This window comes from Maniola jurtina, chromosome 20 (assembly GCF_905333055.1).
Source record: "Maniola jurtina chromosome 20, ilManJurt1.1, whole genome shotgun sequence".
Lineage (NCBI taxonomy): Eukaryota > Metazoa > Arthropoda > Insecta > Lepidoptera > Nymphalidae > Maniola > Maniola jurtina.
The window spans coordinates 2845629-2861548 of NC_060048.1; the positions used below are offsets into that span (position 1 = coordinate 2845629).

Here is a 15920-nt window from a genome sequence, read left to right on the forward strand (position 1 = left end):
CAGAACGGTACATTTACCGAGCGATAAGTACTAAATAAACATTAAAATATCAAACATTCACGAATATTTACAAAAATAACATCAAGTTTAATTGGAAACTATAAATGATCTCCACTGTAACAATTACGAACAATACTATAATTTTAAAACTAACCTAGCTAACGTAACTATTGTTTTATTACAATGAAATAATAACTTTATATGTTCATGTCACGCTACCGAAATTGTATAATATATATGTTGTTGTTGATGTTGTATAGTTTGTTATTTAAATTATTTTTATGTTACATGATGAGTGATGACTAATATCATGACAAGTGATGATGCATAGGATATAACTGCAAATCTAGAACGGGAAAATGACTATAGGCTAAGGAACGTATTTGTTTGAGTAAAGTTAATAACATTACAGAATAATTTTAAATACAGATAAAAAATTTCAGCGATCACTAATCATCACTAAAATACGAGTATGTAATATCACTGGTAGTAAGTGAACCGTGGCCTCCAGGCTCGATTCCAAGGGAGGTGAAGGTTTGAATCCTGCCGGTTCCACAATTTTTGATATGTATTTAAAATTATCTAGAAATTAACTTGAAGTGTAAGTAAAAAGTAAAAACACTATCATAAAAATTGTAAACATTATAGAGATATTAATGGGTCATCGGATAGTTACCGGATAGATATCGGATACCTACTTAAACAAGATAAATAAATTTTCATTTCATTTCACTTTAATCGAATAACTAATGAAACACAATAGCAGAATATCAAATTAGATTTAGAATAATAAAACAAAGCAGGATAGTAAAATGAGGTCATAGCTCATTAGAGCCACCCGGCACCCGACCTGCCGGGCGATTCAGAACACTCGATTCGGTAAGTTATCGTACGATGAGATACCGAATACCGATACCGATACTTTCAATTGAAAAATACATCTTATCGTACGATAACTTATCGAATCGAGTGTTCTGAATTACCCGGCTGCACGGACTCGTGCGGTTAGTATTCTTATGGGTATAGGTACTTTATATGGACTTCTATAGACATGCGCTCACTACATCAACTCCGTAGCGTCAGCGGATCGCCACGCTCGTCTAAATGGTCAGGAATTAAAAGCAATGCGTAAATGCAATGAGAATGAATGCAAACAGAGGATGTTTTCACGGACACTTTTCCGCTCCTCTTGTAATTATTTATCAAAGCTCGACACAGCATTTTCCTTAAGGCGCTGTGGTTATCTTAGCTTTGTTTCCTTCTGTCATGCACATTCTAATATTTTCAATGTTTGTGAGAGAATCTTTTTACAAATGTTGCTAAGCAAAGTCTTAAACAATAAACTTGAGTAGGTTACAACACATAAGACATATTTTCATTGTAATATCAGTAGTATTTCATAAAGAAACATGGCGGAAACATTCAGTATTTTACATCCCTATTTTTCTCTATCAAATCTATATGTATACTCGTATTTCGAAAAATATGTCTAAAATGAGCGTAATTTCATTGTTTAGGATTTGTCTGAGCCACATTTGTTAAAGAAAAAGATTCCGACGAATTGAGAACCCCTCCTCCTTTTTTCCAAGTCGGTTAAAAAGTGTACGGATTCTTTCAAAATCATTGAAAATGTTAACATGTGTGAGAGAGAGGGAAACTTAGGTAACCGAAGCGAGTTAAGTGCCATTTTTCGACCAATAGAGCAGAAAGAAAGAGATCCTGTTCAGTTCAGCTCATTTTGAAATTTTTCCGTCCTCGTTCAGTTCCTTCAGTTCGTCCTCGTATTTCTGCGAATAGACTCCTTCAGGGTCATACTTTTCGACGAGTTGTTTCCAGTAGTCCTGTTCATGCTTCACCAGGTGTGCGATGACTTTACGGACCCCTTCCTTTTGCCCGTCTGTACACGTATCGCATCCACTCTGTAGTGCTTTTGTTATATGAGCTAGAATATAAAAAATATTTTTATAGGGTAACGAAGTAAAACAATGCAATATAGTTTCATCCAGTCCGTCTGTCTGTCTGTGTCACAGCCATTTAAAAATAATTACAATATGGGTAGAGCTGTAAGGTTGTACAGTTATAGAACTCTAAGCTACAATAATTAAATTTTGAAAAAAATAAAGTACTTAGATACCTATAAGTCCTGAACATGAAAAGCGAAAAATTAATTATTCTTCATTGAAAGCCTCTATATTATTAATAGCAGTGACAAGTTTTTATAACTATAGGTACTAAACAATATTACAGCTCTTATAGTTTATTTTTAAAATTACTGTGATAAATAGACAGACAGACAGACGGACTAGATAAAACTATGAGGGTTCCCTGTTTAACTACGGAACCATAAAAACGGCGTAGATTAATCATTGAAGCATGGAACTTGGGTATGTTGGAGAAAACTGGGTTCTGCCTATTCATCTTGCTCCAAGGGATCGTCCCTTTCTTAATCGTTGTACCAACCCCTAACATAAATCTGTGAAGAGGGTTAAGGGATTTTTGGTTAAAAATTTATTCCTTTAACTTACATTTTAATTCTCTGCCCTCTGGTGTACACCGTGCTTTATCCAGAACGCATTTTATATACGCTGTCAATAACCTCTTGTTTGCTAGAACTTCATATATGTTTACGGAATTGAACCTGTCTTTGTTGGCTTGTGCTTGAACGTGTATGATTGAAGCTATCAGGATCACAGCTAGGAGCAGCTTCATCCTAGAACAGAAATATTGTGTTGCATTTCTCAACTATATCAAAGGGTGCGTCATGGAATTGGTATAACCATCACTAACTAGTGGTGATAATAAAATAAAAAAAAGAATACCCGGCTGAGTTTGTTGTGGGCTCTTCTCAGACTTGGGCGCCCTGGGCGACTTGGAACCCTCGTAGCTTTAGTTTTAAGTTTACGTAATTAATTATCACTATTCATTAAATTTTTTACTATTAAAAAGGTATTATCACACACACAGACAGACGGGCAACGAAAACGAGATTGAAGGATCCTATAAAGGTTGCTTTTGTCCTCTAAAGAGGGAAGGAACCTTAAAAATAGTCTTTTCTTAATACACCGCCCACGCCCAGAAATCTTATTCACAACCTAAAGGTCATCCTCAAACTTACTAAAGTGAATCTGTGAAGCAATTTAGAGGACAAATAGCGAGAAAAGGGCATGTAGCTACATTTCATTGAAAGGGAAACTAAAATAGCTATATTGTGGCTTATTCTGTTGTATCTTTAGAATTTATGAACTAAACTAAAATGAATTAGTATAATGCCTGCGGAAAAATGTAGCACTAGATTTTAATCCTGTTTAGGGATTGTATCCAACAGAATTACCTAACCACACTGATGCCACACTGTCCATTAATCTTACGGCTTTAGAAATAAGTTAGGTTTTGGGGGCCCGTTTATAAAACTAAGCTTATTTAATTTTTTTTATTCCAGGTAAGTTACCCGAACGCACCAAGCTCCAAGACTTAAGGACTTCTAGGCTGAGATCTATAGTGTACTTTGACTTTGACTTTGTTCAGACCTAGAGTTAAAACGAGATAGAATTATGGTTCTAACACATTGAACCAGCTATTTCAATGTGTTAGAACTAGTGGGACACAGCTGGAACTAGTTGGGCTTACTTTGACTATAATCACGTGAGTCCAGCCGGTTATTAGTTATGGGGCAAGGGACGGGTCTGCCTGCGAAATTCAAATTTTATTTGGTTTTTCGCAGTTTGTAAGCTAATACGACAAAGTAGTCTTATGGCGTTCTAGTTGCGACGATGGCATTTCATTTCCACGTGTTTATATAAAAATCTTTACTTGATAAGGTCCAGCTTAAGAAATTAGCTCTAGTGTCGACTAATTTGTGAGTTACAATCGATACTAGAGCTAATTTTTTAAACTGTACCCTTTCAAGTAAAGATTTTTATACAAATAGGTGAGGATAATACTGCCATTGTCGCAAATAGAATGCCATAAGCCTATTTTGTCGTATTAGTTTACAAATTGCGAAAAACCGGTCCGACCCGACGCTTGCCCCTTAATTATTTTTGTGCCGATTCGAAGCGCCCCATCGAGCGTACCGGGAATTAAAATTGACACTTGCCAAATCGTCTTCGTGTTGAGAGAAGTTTCATCACTAACATTTAGTTCCGAATACGCTCACAAACGGTGACTGCAGCTGTTAGCGCCAAGATGGTGAAAATTAGATTGCTTCAAAAACAGATCAGCAATAGAGCCCAACGTACATGTATTAGAGAGGTCAGTGCTCTAACATAAATCTGTCTCGTTTCTATAATAGGTAAAGTCTTAGAAAGTCAACGTACACTAAATCACAGGTTTCAGCTTACACATGGTTTCAAAGTTCGTAAGTAACAATCAAAACCACACTTACTTGATCCTATAAATCCTTTAACACACTCATGAACTGAACTCCTTAAATAAACGTTCTGAACTAATGAATCATTAACGATTTTCTTCATTTTATACCCGCCGGCAATCCTTGTGACGATTTCTTACGATAATTAACATCTGCTTACTTTATCAGACACGCGATCAGATTTTAATTCGATAGAATTTTCTATTCAATGTCAACTTCATTAAAATTTATGAGAAAATTTTCTGCGTTCCTTGACATTGTATGGACCAGTTTTTTTAACTAACTAGCAAAGATGTTTTATATTAATAGAGGACTCTTCGTCAATTGGTTTATACAAACGTAGTTTCATTCTCATTTGAATGCTAAGCAACCATAGCCTGTAGAGACTTTGTGTAGTCGGGGTTTTAGTTTTGAACTTTATCTTGTTCATGCATTTAAAACCCAGTATACAAATAAAAATACGAGTATATTCGGAAATATATTTTCCTAAAGCCACAGCCTAGTTTATTACGAGCTTACTGGGGAATTTATTAGCACGAAGCCCCCAAAAGACTCATTCACCACCCGCCTAGCCGGGCTTCGGACACCTGAAATTCTGCACAAATATATCACACTGCGAGAACATTCTAAATTAGTTTTAGAAATAACGGATATTTTAGAATAGTGTCAACGGATCAGCCTGGCTGTCCAACGCGGAAATGCAGCCAGTATTCTTGGCACCATTCCACGCGGGCATGATTTGTATAGTAATTAGATAAGGCTAGCTTTAAGTTTTATTGTAATATTTTCATTAAAAAAAAACTAAGTAAAAAAAAAAAGTTTTAGAAATAAGTTGCTTATTTATTTTTTCCACGCACATGCAAACTGTGGAATCAATTTCGATCGACGGTGTTCCCATTAGATATTACAACATGGGGTTATTCAAGGGGCGGACCAACAAATTCCTGAAAGGCCGGCAACGCATCGGCTTTAGTGCTGCAAATATGCATGGGTGGCGGGTACTCACTTAACACCAGGTGACCCGCCTGCTCGTTTGCTCGCTATTTTTTATTATAAAAAACCGCACAGGGTGCCACCATAAGCAATTTCACCCTCGCCACCTGTGTGCCTGGTGCACCAAATTTCTTTTCCAGGCACATGCAAACTATGGAACCAAATCCCTTCGGCGGTGTTTCAACTAGATTTCCACATTGGATTATTCAAAGGGTGGATCAGTAAATTCCTGAAGGTTTCAGAAAAAATGTAGAGTGGAGACTTAATATGCTAATATCTACTTATAAAGCATTATTAAGATAATAGAAAGTTCACTAGGGAATATAGTAGGTATAATATACTAACTTACAGCACATACATAAAACTAGGTCAAAAGTGCCATTTAGTAGCGACTTAACCGGTAAGCTTATGCAGCTGGGAAGTGCTTCGGAATATAAGAAAATGTTAAATAATGATCCTATTACTTTCCAAGCTTACGCTAGGCACTTTTTTACCCGACTACGGCAATGTCAAAAGGATGGGTTATGATTTTAGCAGTCTACGTATGTATGTAGGTTTGTATTTATGTGTGTTCCACCGTGCAAAACTACTGAGCCGATTTTGATGAATGAGGTGTCAATCGATATGTTATTATGGTCTGGGAGACATATACGAAAAAAATTACCTGGCGGATGTTACATCCAAAAATTGCTATTGTATTCGGGTACGGAACCCTTTCAAGCGTAATGAGAGTTTTAAAATTAATAAAATTCTCCTGTCTAAAATGATTTACAAAGGACAAATATTTAAGCACTTAAGGTTAATAAAAGAAATTTTGCACTGAAATGTGGAGAGCTAAAACTGAAATAAAAAGATAACGATGGGCGAACTGTTACGTGGGCAAAACGTGAAAATGCTAGAAAATAGGGTTGTCACCCGCGTCTGTACATAATAATATACCTATGTATATTATATATGTCTTTCCTTAATTAATGTATGGTAAAGATAGATATTTTTTCTTGACTTTTGATATAGATTTTTTTTTGAAAACGCGTAAACGACGCGCTTAGACGTTTAAAGTTTGGGTTTCACGTCTTCATGATTAGTTTTTCGATTTGATGTTTAGTTCGCAGTAATGCCGATCGCATTTAGCATGCGTTTTCTGCAAGCTTCCAACCTAGTACGAGAAGGTACGAGTAGTAGTACTTAACGGAAGGTCGCGATTGTTAGTACGACGCAAATTCGTACGAACACGCATCAGGCCAGAGAAAGTTCTAAATGCCGTACTTTGCGGGTAGTTCTCCTCGCCATTTATAGAAATTGGTAATCAAATGGTTCCATTCCATTCCATTCCATCAGCCTGTATGCGTCCACAGCTGGACATAGGCCTTTCCAAGAGCGCGCCACCAAACACGGTCCTCCGCCTTCCTCATCCACCCGCTCCCCGCCACCTTCTTCAGGTCATCGGTCCAGCGGGCTGGAGGTCGTCCCACACTGCGCTTACCGGTACGCGGTCTCCACTCCAGAACACTTCTGCCCCATCGGCCGTCGGTTCTGCGACAGACATGACCTGCCAAATAAATCAAATGGTTACTCAATCTTTTTATATTATTGATCCGATTATTTTGAAGACACGACAAAATTTAGGGAATCATTTTACTGAAATATACTACGTTGAAACTTGAAAGTTAGCAGCCGAAAAGAGCATAATATAAAAGTTTCAGTAACTCCTAAATTTTCCGCATACAAAACATTTGACATGAATGGGAGAACTTTTTAATAAAATGCTCAGTTTGAATTTTAAAATATTCTTTGCTTACCGTAGACCAACGGAACAGTTCTACGGCATTGAGTGCCGCCTTATCCTAACAGCCGACTCTTCGTAGCATTATCAAGTGGTCAGGTCGAACAAGTAAAATAGTGCAATGTATGAATTGTATTATGCACTTTGTCTATCAATTGCAACGTAGCGAATTGTCACAGGCAGATAGAGCAGCTAATTTTGAAAGTAGGTTTTTTTTTTGGAAATCTAGTACATACAAGATAAAGTTGAAAACAGAACCCGACTGCGATCGTCTTAATAAACAATGAAACATCATAGTAATTTTTTTTTCTGTCGCTTGATATATTTTAATGTTGTAGTAGGTTTATATTTTTGAACTCAGGATTTTTTCCTCTTTCATTTGACACCCCACTCGATACAATAGCAAAAAAAAAAATTTGAGACCCCCACTTTTTTCAGGACGTAACATCCGTTTGGTCAATTTTTTTATATAAAATGTAGCCTATGTCACCCAGACCCTTACGACGAATCGATTTACACCACATTCATCAAAATCAGTCCAGTAGTTTAGGCGCTACGGTGGAACACACAGAATCTGCATACAAACATACATACCCACATACATACATACATAGACTGCTAAAATCATAACCCTTCCTTTTGGCTTTGCCGCAGTCGGGTAAAAATGTCGCAGCCCTAAATCATCCTGAATTACGAAATCAGTGTTGACACATTGATTTAATTTGTTATGCCTTTCTATTGTAACGTTTGTGTATTTGAATTTGTTAGGAGTAAATTGGGCGTGTGTTGTTTGTTTGCGTTGGTAAATCAGCCTGATTAGGCAGAACAAATTAGCAATTAGTAAGATTCTGTATTGTAAACAGCTACGGTGGAGAGGCTTTTGAACAGAATACTAATTAATTGTGCTACATTTAATACAACGAGAATTATTAAGAAAATCAACGTATAGGTATACCTACTAGCTGACAACCGCGACTTTGTTCGCGTTAATGTAGTTTAGGACTAGTGGTTGCGTGATCAACCCATTTCCACCCCACTACTGAGTACGGGTCTCCTCTCAGAATGAGAAGGGTTTAGGCCATAGTCTGCCACGCTGGCCCAATGCGGATTGGCGACTTCAAACACCTTTGAGAACATGGAGAACTCTCAGGCATGCAGGTTTCCTCACGATGTTTTCCTTCACCGTTAAAAAGTGGACTAGTGGTTAATACGTCTTTTTTATTCGAAGGTCGGGGGTTCTTAATCCTGAGCATACAACTCGAACTTTTCGGAGTTGCGTGCGTTTTAAGCAATTAAATATCGATGTGAGGAAGTCTTCATGCCTGAAAGATCTCCATAATGTTTTCAAACCCTTCTCATTCTGGGGGAGAAGTGCTCTGTAGTGAAGAACTTTAGAATTGCATTGTTAAGAAAATAGAGGGGTCTCTCCGTCACTCGTTCCATACAAACGTAGTTCGTCTCTCATTGGAATACTAATCAATCATACTCAATGAAATTTTGCAGAAACGTTCCGGGAACTAATATTTAGGCCTGTGGTTTTCCAGATTTCCGTTAAAATATTCGGTTTCAAAGTTACGCGGTCTTAAAAATTCACATACAAATCTTTGAACCCCTGTAATTTTAAAACTACATATTTTTTGAAAAATTTAAAACACCACAGGCACAGATATTAGTTTCTAGAATATGTCTGCATTTCATGGATTTTGGTTGTTCAATATTCCAATGAAATTGGGACTACGATTGTATGGAGTAAGTGACGGAGAGAGCCCTGTTAAAAAGAAAAGTTTGCGGATCTCTTCAATCAAGGACAAAATTGATACGCCAATGGTTCTGAGTTTATTAAATGAGATCAGATCAGACAATATTATCGTATCATCTTGTACCGTGTCCGTAGAATCCGTTGTGATCATCGGGCTGTGATTGAATGGTTGTTTTACACTCTACGACGACGACACGACTTCTATATTAAATTTCTGGATTCTACCAGCTGTGTTCAATGGAACCACGTATCTAACAAAAAAACTTGCTGTTTCCACAGATTTGGGTTGTTATGGATACTTGCAGTTGTTTTTTTTTTTTTTTTTTTAATTTATAGACTAGCGAGTGTTTGGTTGGCAAAACGATAGTGCAGCCAAGATGCAGCGCGTTCGCTAGAAGATGCCTATTTCTTTAAGAGTGCCTGTTTGACGTTTTCATTACGTACATCTCAAAAGAAATTGAGATATTTCAGTATATTTATTCGTTTTTCAGAAAATACGTCCAATTGGTATCGTTCCGTTTAAACGTCCTCAGCCGGGGCTCTCCAATTATTCTAATCCTTTCAGTCGATCTCAATACGTTTCAGTGATTCGAGTGTCGTACCGATCCACTTTCATACCACATTGAGTTTTAATTACTGCTTCCAGTTCAATGGAATATTATAATCACTATTTTCTTTATTATAAAAAAACCGGTCAAGTGCGAGTCAGACTCGCGCACTGAGGGTTCCGTACTCGGGTATTTTTTCCAACATTTTGCACGATAAATCAAAAACTATTATGCATAAAAATAAATAAAAATCTGTTTTAGAATTTAGAGGTAAAGCCCTTTCATATGATATCCCACTTGGTATAGTTATCTTACTTTGAATATTGAAACACATTTTAATTTTTTTTTAATGACGTAACCACAAATTCGCGGTTTTCAGATTTATTCCCGTACTTGTGCTATACTACCTGCCAAATTTCATGTTTCTAGGTCAACGGGAAGTACCCTATAGGTTTCTTGACAGACAACAAAGTGATCCTATAAGAGTTCCGTTTTTCCTTTTGAGGTACGGAACCCTAAAAATGTTCAGTGACCAGCTGTATTTTTAAGGCCCAGCGCTTACAGACCAAGTGGACTATAGCTGACTAGAGTCAACTCAACGCTAGTCACTTTTGAACTAAGTCAAAGTAAATTTATTCACAAATGTGAATTAAAAATTTATAACACACCCGACAAGTGAAGGTTACAGTAACTAGAAAAGAGCTGATAACTTTCAAATGGCTGAACCGATTTTCTGGGATTATAGCTAAGAACACTCTCGATCAAGCCACCTTTCAAACAAAAAAAACTAAATTAAAATCGGTTCCTTAGTTTAGAAGCTACGATGCCACATACCTACACACATCAAACTTATAAAACCCCTCTTTTTGGGTCGGGGGTTAAAAATAGGTACTTTTGTACTCTTTTTGATTGTCGATTGTTGGATTTGTAAGGTAATGTACCTAATTGTGATAAATTGATTACGTACCCTTAAAACTAAAGCTACTAAACTAAACGTAAAGAAACGCGCTTCGTCCTTACAGTTTTTATTTATTGATCGATGCCCAAAAGATGGTGTAATTGTATTGTTAGTATATTATTGTAACTTTTAAGATTTGAAAAGAGCAACTGCTGTGTTTCTTGTCGGCATCCCGAACCAATTGTAGAGTCGCATTCATAGCATTAAAGACACTAGTTTTTCTAGACGAAATAAACCTAAATTTTGACTTAGATTTATTATTTTGATAGTTTTGATACTGAAGAAGGTGTTATTAACTTGGAGATATGACGTCAAGAACCGCAAATTAACGGTTAAACTTTTCTTTCTAATTGCGTCTGTATAAAAACTCTTTATTTATGGACGGCACATGAAACCCCGAGGCCTGTTATTAACGCGAAATGTTAATATAGGTGTTCATTTATCATGTTTTTGCTGCACGACGTTGGTTTAGTTAGGTGGTTAGACATTTTTATGATCTACATACAAGGTATTTATATTAAAAATGGCCGCCATACAAATTAAAAAGTGTTATTTCTAGTGCCATGGTTATACCTACGGAATCCTTCGTGTGCGATACCGACTCTCACTTGACCGGTTTTTAAATCCATACTAATATTATAAATGCAAAAGTGTGTCTGTCTGTCTCTCTGTCGATCTGTCTGTCTGTCTGCTACTCTTTCACGGCTCAACCGCTGAACTGATTATAATGTGTACATACTTAGGATACATTCCGGGGAAGTATATAGACTTCTTTTATCCCGGAAAAACAAACACTTCCCGCGGGATTCCTAAAGACTCATCCGTTCGACCGATTTTTATGAAATTTGATACCGAGGTACCTGTAATTGACAAAGGCAACTTTTTATCCCGGAAAATCAAACAGTTCCCACGGGATCTTTAAAAACCTAAATCCACCCGGACGAAGTCGCGGGCATCCTCTAGTATATAATAAACTGTGATATTAAAAAACTTAAAAAACCCGCGCCCAATTTATTGATTACTACCACTTAAATACACAGTGAAAAGTAAATTATTATGATTCAAAAGGCCGGAGACATCCTTAGGTTTTGTGGGAACATTAATATAAATAATTGGGTAATTAAATCCAAGGCTTTAAACAAATGGTGTGGTCACATTGTGTGAGGGTGTGTTTTTTGTTCGTGTTTTATTCCACTAACAAAAATGGGTTATAAAACGCAACGAATAATATTTCTTACTAGCTGATACCCGCGACTTCGTTCGCGTGGATGTAGGTTCTTTAAAATTCCCGTGGGAACTCTTTGATTTTCCGGGATAAAAAGTAGCCTATGTGCTAATCCAGGGTATAATTCTATCACTGTTATAAATTTCAGCCCAATCCGTAGTTTTTGCGTGAAGGAGTAACAAACATACACACACACACACACATACACACACACACACACACACACACACACACACACACACAAACTTTCTCCTTTATAATATTAGTGTGATTAGCCCATAGGCTGGATATGTAGATAGTAGCAATAAAGCTGCCATTATATAATGGAGTTTTATAGTAAGGAAAAAAAAACGCAAATGGGTAGGTACTTAGGCTGGACAAAAAACTGCTCTTTAGTTTTCCTTCCTGGGCCCAGCTGGTCTGGTCAAGCTATTCGTAGAAAAAGCACAGAACGAGTAAAGCACTAACAACCATACTGATTCTGATCGCAAAATTGATGCAATTTATCGAGGATTGTAATCTTTGAGAATATTCGCATCTCTTTCTTACCAATCTAATAAGAAAAGGATAAAAAACTAAAATTGATTTAAAACTGTCAAACCTCTCTGTCAAAACTTTAGAGCACAGCATTGAGGCTAGAGGAGAGATTTTTTTTTTGATTGGGAGATATGAGCTTGAGATTAGAGTTTGAATTTGAAAAGTAGCACTAAAATTTTGAGTTTTTAATTTTAAATTCATTTTCCGTCCTCTTTTTAACCCCCGACCCAAAAAGAGGGGTGTTATAAGTTTGACGTGTGTATCTGTTTGTTTCATCGTAGCTCCTAAATTTTAGTTTTTTTGGTTTGAAAGGTGGCTTGATCGAGAGTGTTCTTAGCTATAATCCGAGAAAATCGGTTCAGCCGTTTGAAAGTTATCAGCTCTTTTCTGGTTATTACTGTAACCTTCACTTGTCGGGGGTGTTATAAATTTTTAATTTACACTTGTTAGGAATATTAGAATGAAAAAGATGCCGATTAAATTTAGTTTAGAATAACATCAAAATAGACACCATTATAGTTTCTTTAATAAACTTATATGATGTACGTTCATATTATATGTGTATGATATCGTACCGATATTCACGTATGATGTGGATAGGTAGTCATCCGGGCTCGTTTCGCCGCCCGGGACCCTTAATCATCAGCTCAATACGTGACGAGCTGTCGCAATAAATTTCATACGTGTGTATTGCTCGGATAACGTTTTCCAGTAAATTCTGTAATTTGGCTAGGGTATCGAACATCTACCTATATTTGCCAGTGGCTCTTGAACGGGGAACTACTGAAAGATTGTACCTAATATTATACTAATGTCCATAAACTAGTTCTTATGCTACAGGGTTGCTGCCCGTCTAAGTTATTAGAATTCAGGAACGGTTAATTTTGAAATAATATTTTACGCGCCGCGTTCATGATATGAAGCTACAATATGAATTGTAGGTAGGTATAACATCACAATTCACATCCATTCAAATACTTTCTGACTAACAGAGTTGTTCATATATAATTATATAATGTAGGATAGAAGCAAGCGTTATTTTACGGAAGCCCATGATATACAAGGAACCAAAAGCTTAATTTGCTATTATCCGCTAAACCAAACAGATCGGTGCAACATGCAGCATGCGACATGCATCGCCAAAACCACCAAAACTTCAAAACCAGTTCAAAACAGAAATAGCTACTCAGTTTGACCTAAATTACTAAACAGGTGTTAAATATTAAAAATGGCTGCCACGTTAGCGTGTCGCGCGCACCTTGCTACTTAATTAGTAATCATTTAAATCCACGTTTCACGTGAACTTCAGTGCATAATGTATATATTACGGAACGGAGTGTAATATGCAGAATTTTTTAGATATGTGTCTGTGGATTGTCAGATTTTCGTAAAAATGTGTCTGTATTTAGTTTCAATGTCACACCGACTCAAAGACTTTTATCTTTGAGCTCGTGTTACTTTTTAACTAAGTACTCATTTTCACAGAAATAGAAAACTACAACCACAGAAAAGTAGCCGAGCGACAATTGCTTAGAAAATTGCTGATGTAAGCGCACCATAAAGAAACGCTTACACGGGCAATCGAAATTCCGCAATTCCAGGCAATTTACATTACTTTGCATAACATTGCTGAAGTTTTCATGGGGTATTGCAGAAAATTGCTTTATGCCATATTAAGCGTACCTTAAAAGAAACAAACTCTAGCGCGTTCTCCAGCGCTTTCCATGTGATAGTTTTTTTAAATTCTCATTTAGAGAGCTGGGTCATTAATGCGACCATGTTGCTCTCGTAAGTCTATACTATATTATTGTAATAAGTACTTAAAACTAGATCTAAATACTATTTAATGATTATTTCTACGATTTATGTTACTACGAACCATTCTGTGGTTCCCATTGAATATTTAACCAATCAAACGCAATGAAATTTTGTAGATAATAACATACCAGAGCGAAACTCAATAAAGATATAAGAATAAACAAATACAACCCTTATTGCTTGATCAAGGCTTGATACCGAGCAAAACTAAATTAGTGCAATCTAACTATGTAATTGATATATGTAACACGTTTGCAGCTCCGATCGTCTCAGCCAAAAGTGTCGAACGCTCGACGGCCATTGCCAATGTAGTTTTCCTAGATGGCGCCTCGGACCTGTTCGTGAAAACATTACCGACATATGTTACGTGACTTCCGTTCAAAAGAGGCGACAAGGGCGCTAACATAGACATGTTACGTTACAAAGGTACAGAGAGCATATCCCCAAGTTTCACGCGTTCATATCACAGCTGATCCTTTGGGCTGTGTTCGCTATTAATATAACAAACGAGCTACGATCCTCACACCCCTTCCTCGTCGAAGTGGGTCATAACTGGGGACCGACCAAAGATACTCTATTACTGGAAATGTCTTGTATGGATGCAAGCGTTACTTTGCAGAAGTCCATAATATACAAGGAACCAAAAGCTTAATTTGCTATAATCCGCTGAAACAGACAAATCTGTATGGTGCAACATGCAGCAAGCAATAAACACCACCACCACGCAGAATCACTCAAATCCTAAAACGGAATCGGTAGGATTTGAATTTACACCCATACAGACAAAACAAAATAATTCAAAATAGTATTATGAATTTTGCTAGCTGTCAAAAATTATAATAATGGGGCTAAAGATAAAACAATTTTTATCTTCGAACAGACGGATAGGTTGAGTTTTCTAACAATATCTTTGAATAATTTTATCAGGATCTGGGAAACGAGCATGGCATATCTAGTTGATATAACTAACTCTGCGTAAAGTATGCAGGTGCGATACAGCATAGTTTATGCCAGAACTGCTGTTTAGGGTGATAAATTGTTTTGCAAACTAGACTGAACATCTATTTGCTACTTTAATTCGTGACAAAGTTAAAATTGTAGAGCTGTGCTTTAGAGGAAATCACACTTTTTTCGTTTCTCAAATTTTGGCCTGTCGCTTGTCTCCCGTGTAATATTATCATGACGATTTCGCCGCTAAAATCCAATTCCAAACAGCCAAATCCGTCCATTAGTTTTTGCGTGAAAGAGTAACAAACATACATACATCCATTATCCATACATACAAACTTTCACGTTTATAATATTAGTAGGATCCTAGTTATTCTAGATTCTAGATGCTTTCCAAAGTGAAAATTTGTTACAAGCTCTGGAAGAAACGTGCCATCCTTTAACAAGTATTATTGTAAGGAAAATACATTGAAAACTAGTTTCCAAAGAGAGGAAAACGAAGTAGTAACAAATTCAATTTGTAAATATAAGGGAAATGTAGGGAAAATCCGAAACGGATGTGGGAAACATCAGAAGGTTTTTATCGAGCGATATATTATTACATTTTCTGGGAAACATATTTTCAGAATTTGCCGATAATACCAGTATTGATTGAATTAACCCTTTGGTACGCACTTGCGGTTAGGTTGTAAATATAGTATATTTATGTTTCCATTGGTCTCTTTATCACTTGCTCCTTGCTCCATACAAAATATTATGTAGTTTAGCTCTCATTAACCTAAGGAACGAAATTTTGTAGACAAGTTCAAAAAACTAATATCTGTGTCTGTCATTTACTAGTTTTTCGTAAAAGTACGTATCTAGTTTTAGGGTTACACGAGTTAAAAATAAAACCGGCCTAGTGCGAGTCAGACTCGCGCACCGAGGGTTCCGTACTCGGGTATTTTGTCCGACATTTTGCACGATAAATCAAAATCTATTA

General features: G+C 36.7%; 2 protein-coding genes across 13 annotated transcripts in view; one reads left to right on the forward strand and one right to left on the reverse strand.

Annotated features, from left to right (window-relative positions):
- The window catches only part of LOC123875723 (transient receptor potential cation channel trpm), a 244813-nt gene that overhangs the window by 127279 nt on the left and 101614 nt on the right, over positions 1–15920 (forward strand). The window lies entirely within an intron of this gene.
- LOC123875767 (allergen Tha p 1-like) lies at positions 852–4466 on the reverse strand. Its single transcript, XM_045921810.1, has 3 exons — positions 4385–4466; positions 2526–2710; positions 852–1942 (listed from the first exon to the last, which is right to left on the reverse strand). Exons 2-3 carry the CDS (start codon positions 2707–2709, stop codon positions 1734–1736), a joined length of 393 nt encoding a protein of 130 aa, XP_045777766.1. The 5' UTR covers position 2710; positions 4385–4466; the 3' UTR covers positions 852–1733.

Bases quoted from the DNA above. Each gene is read 5' to 3' on its own strand.
- LOC123875767 (XM_045921810.1), bottom strand. From the start codon at position 2,709: ATGAAGCTGCTCCTAGCTGTGATCCTGATAGCTTCAATCATACACGTT. The intron at 1,943-2,525 runs GTAAGTTAAAGG...TTTATATTCTAG, and splicing joins AGAGGGCAGAGAATTAAAAT to CTCATATAACAAAAGCACTA.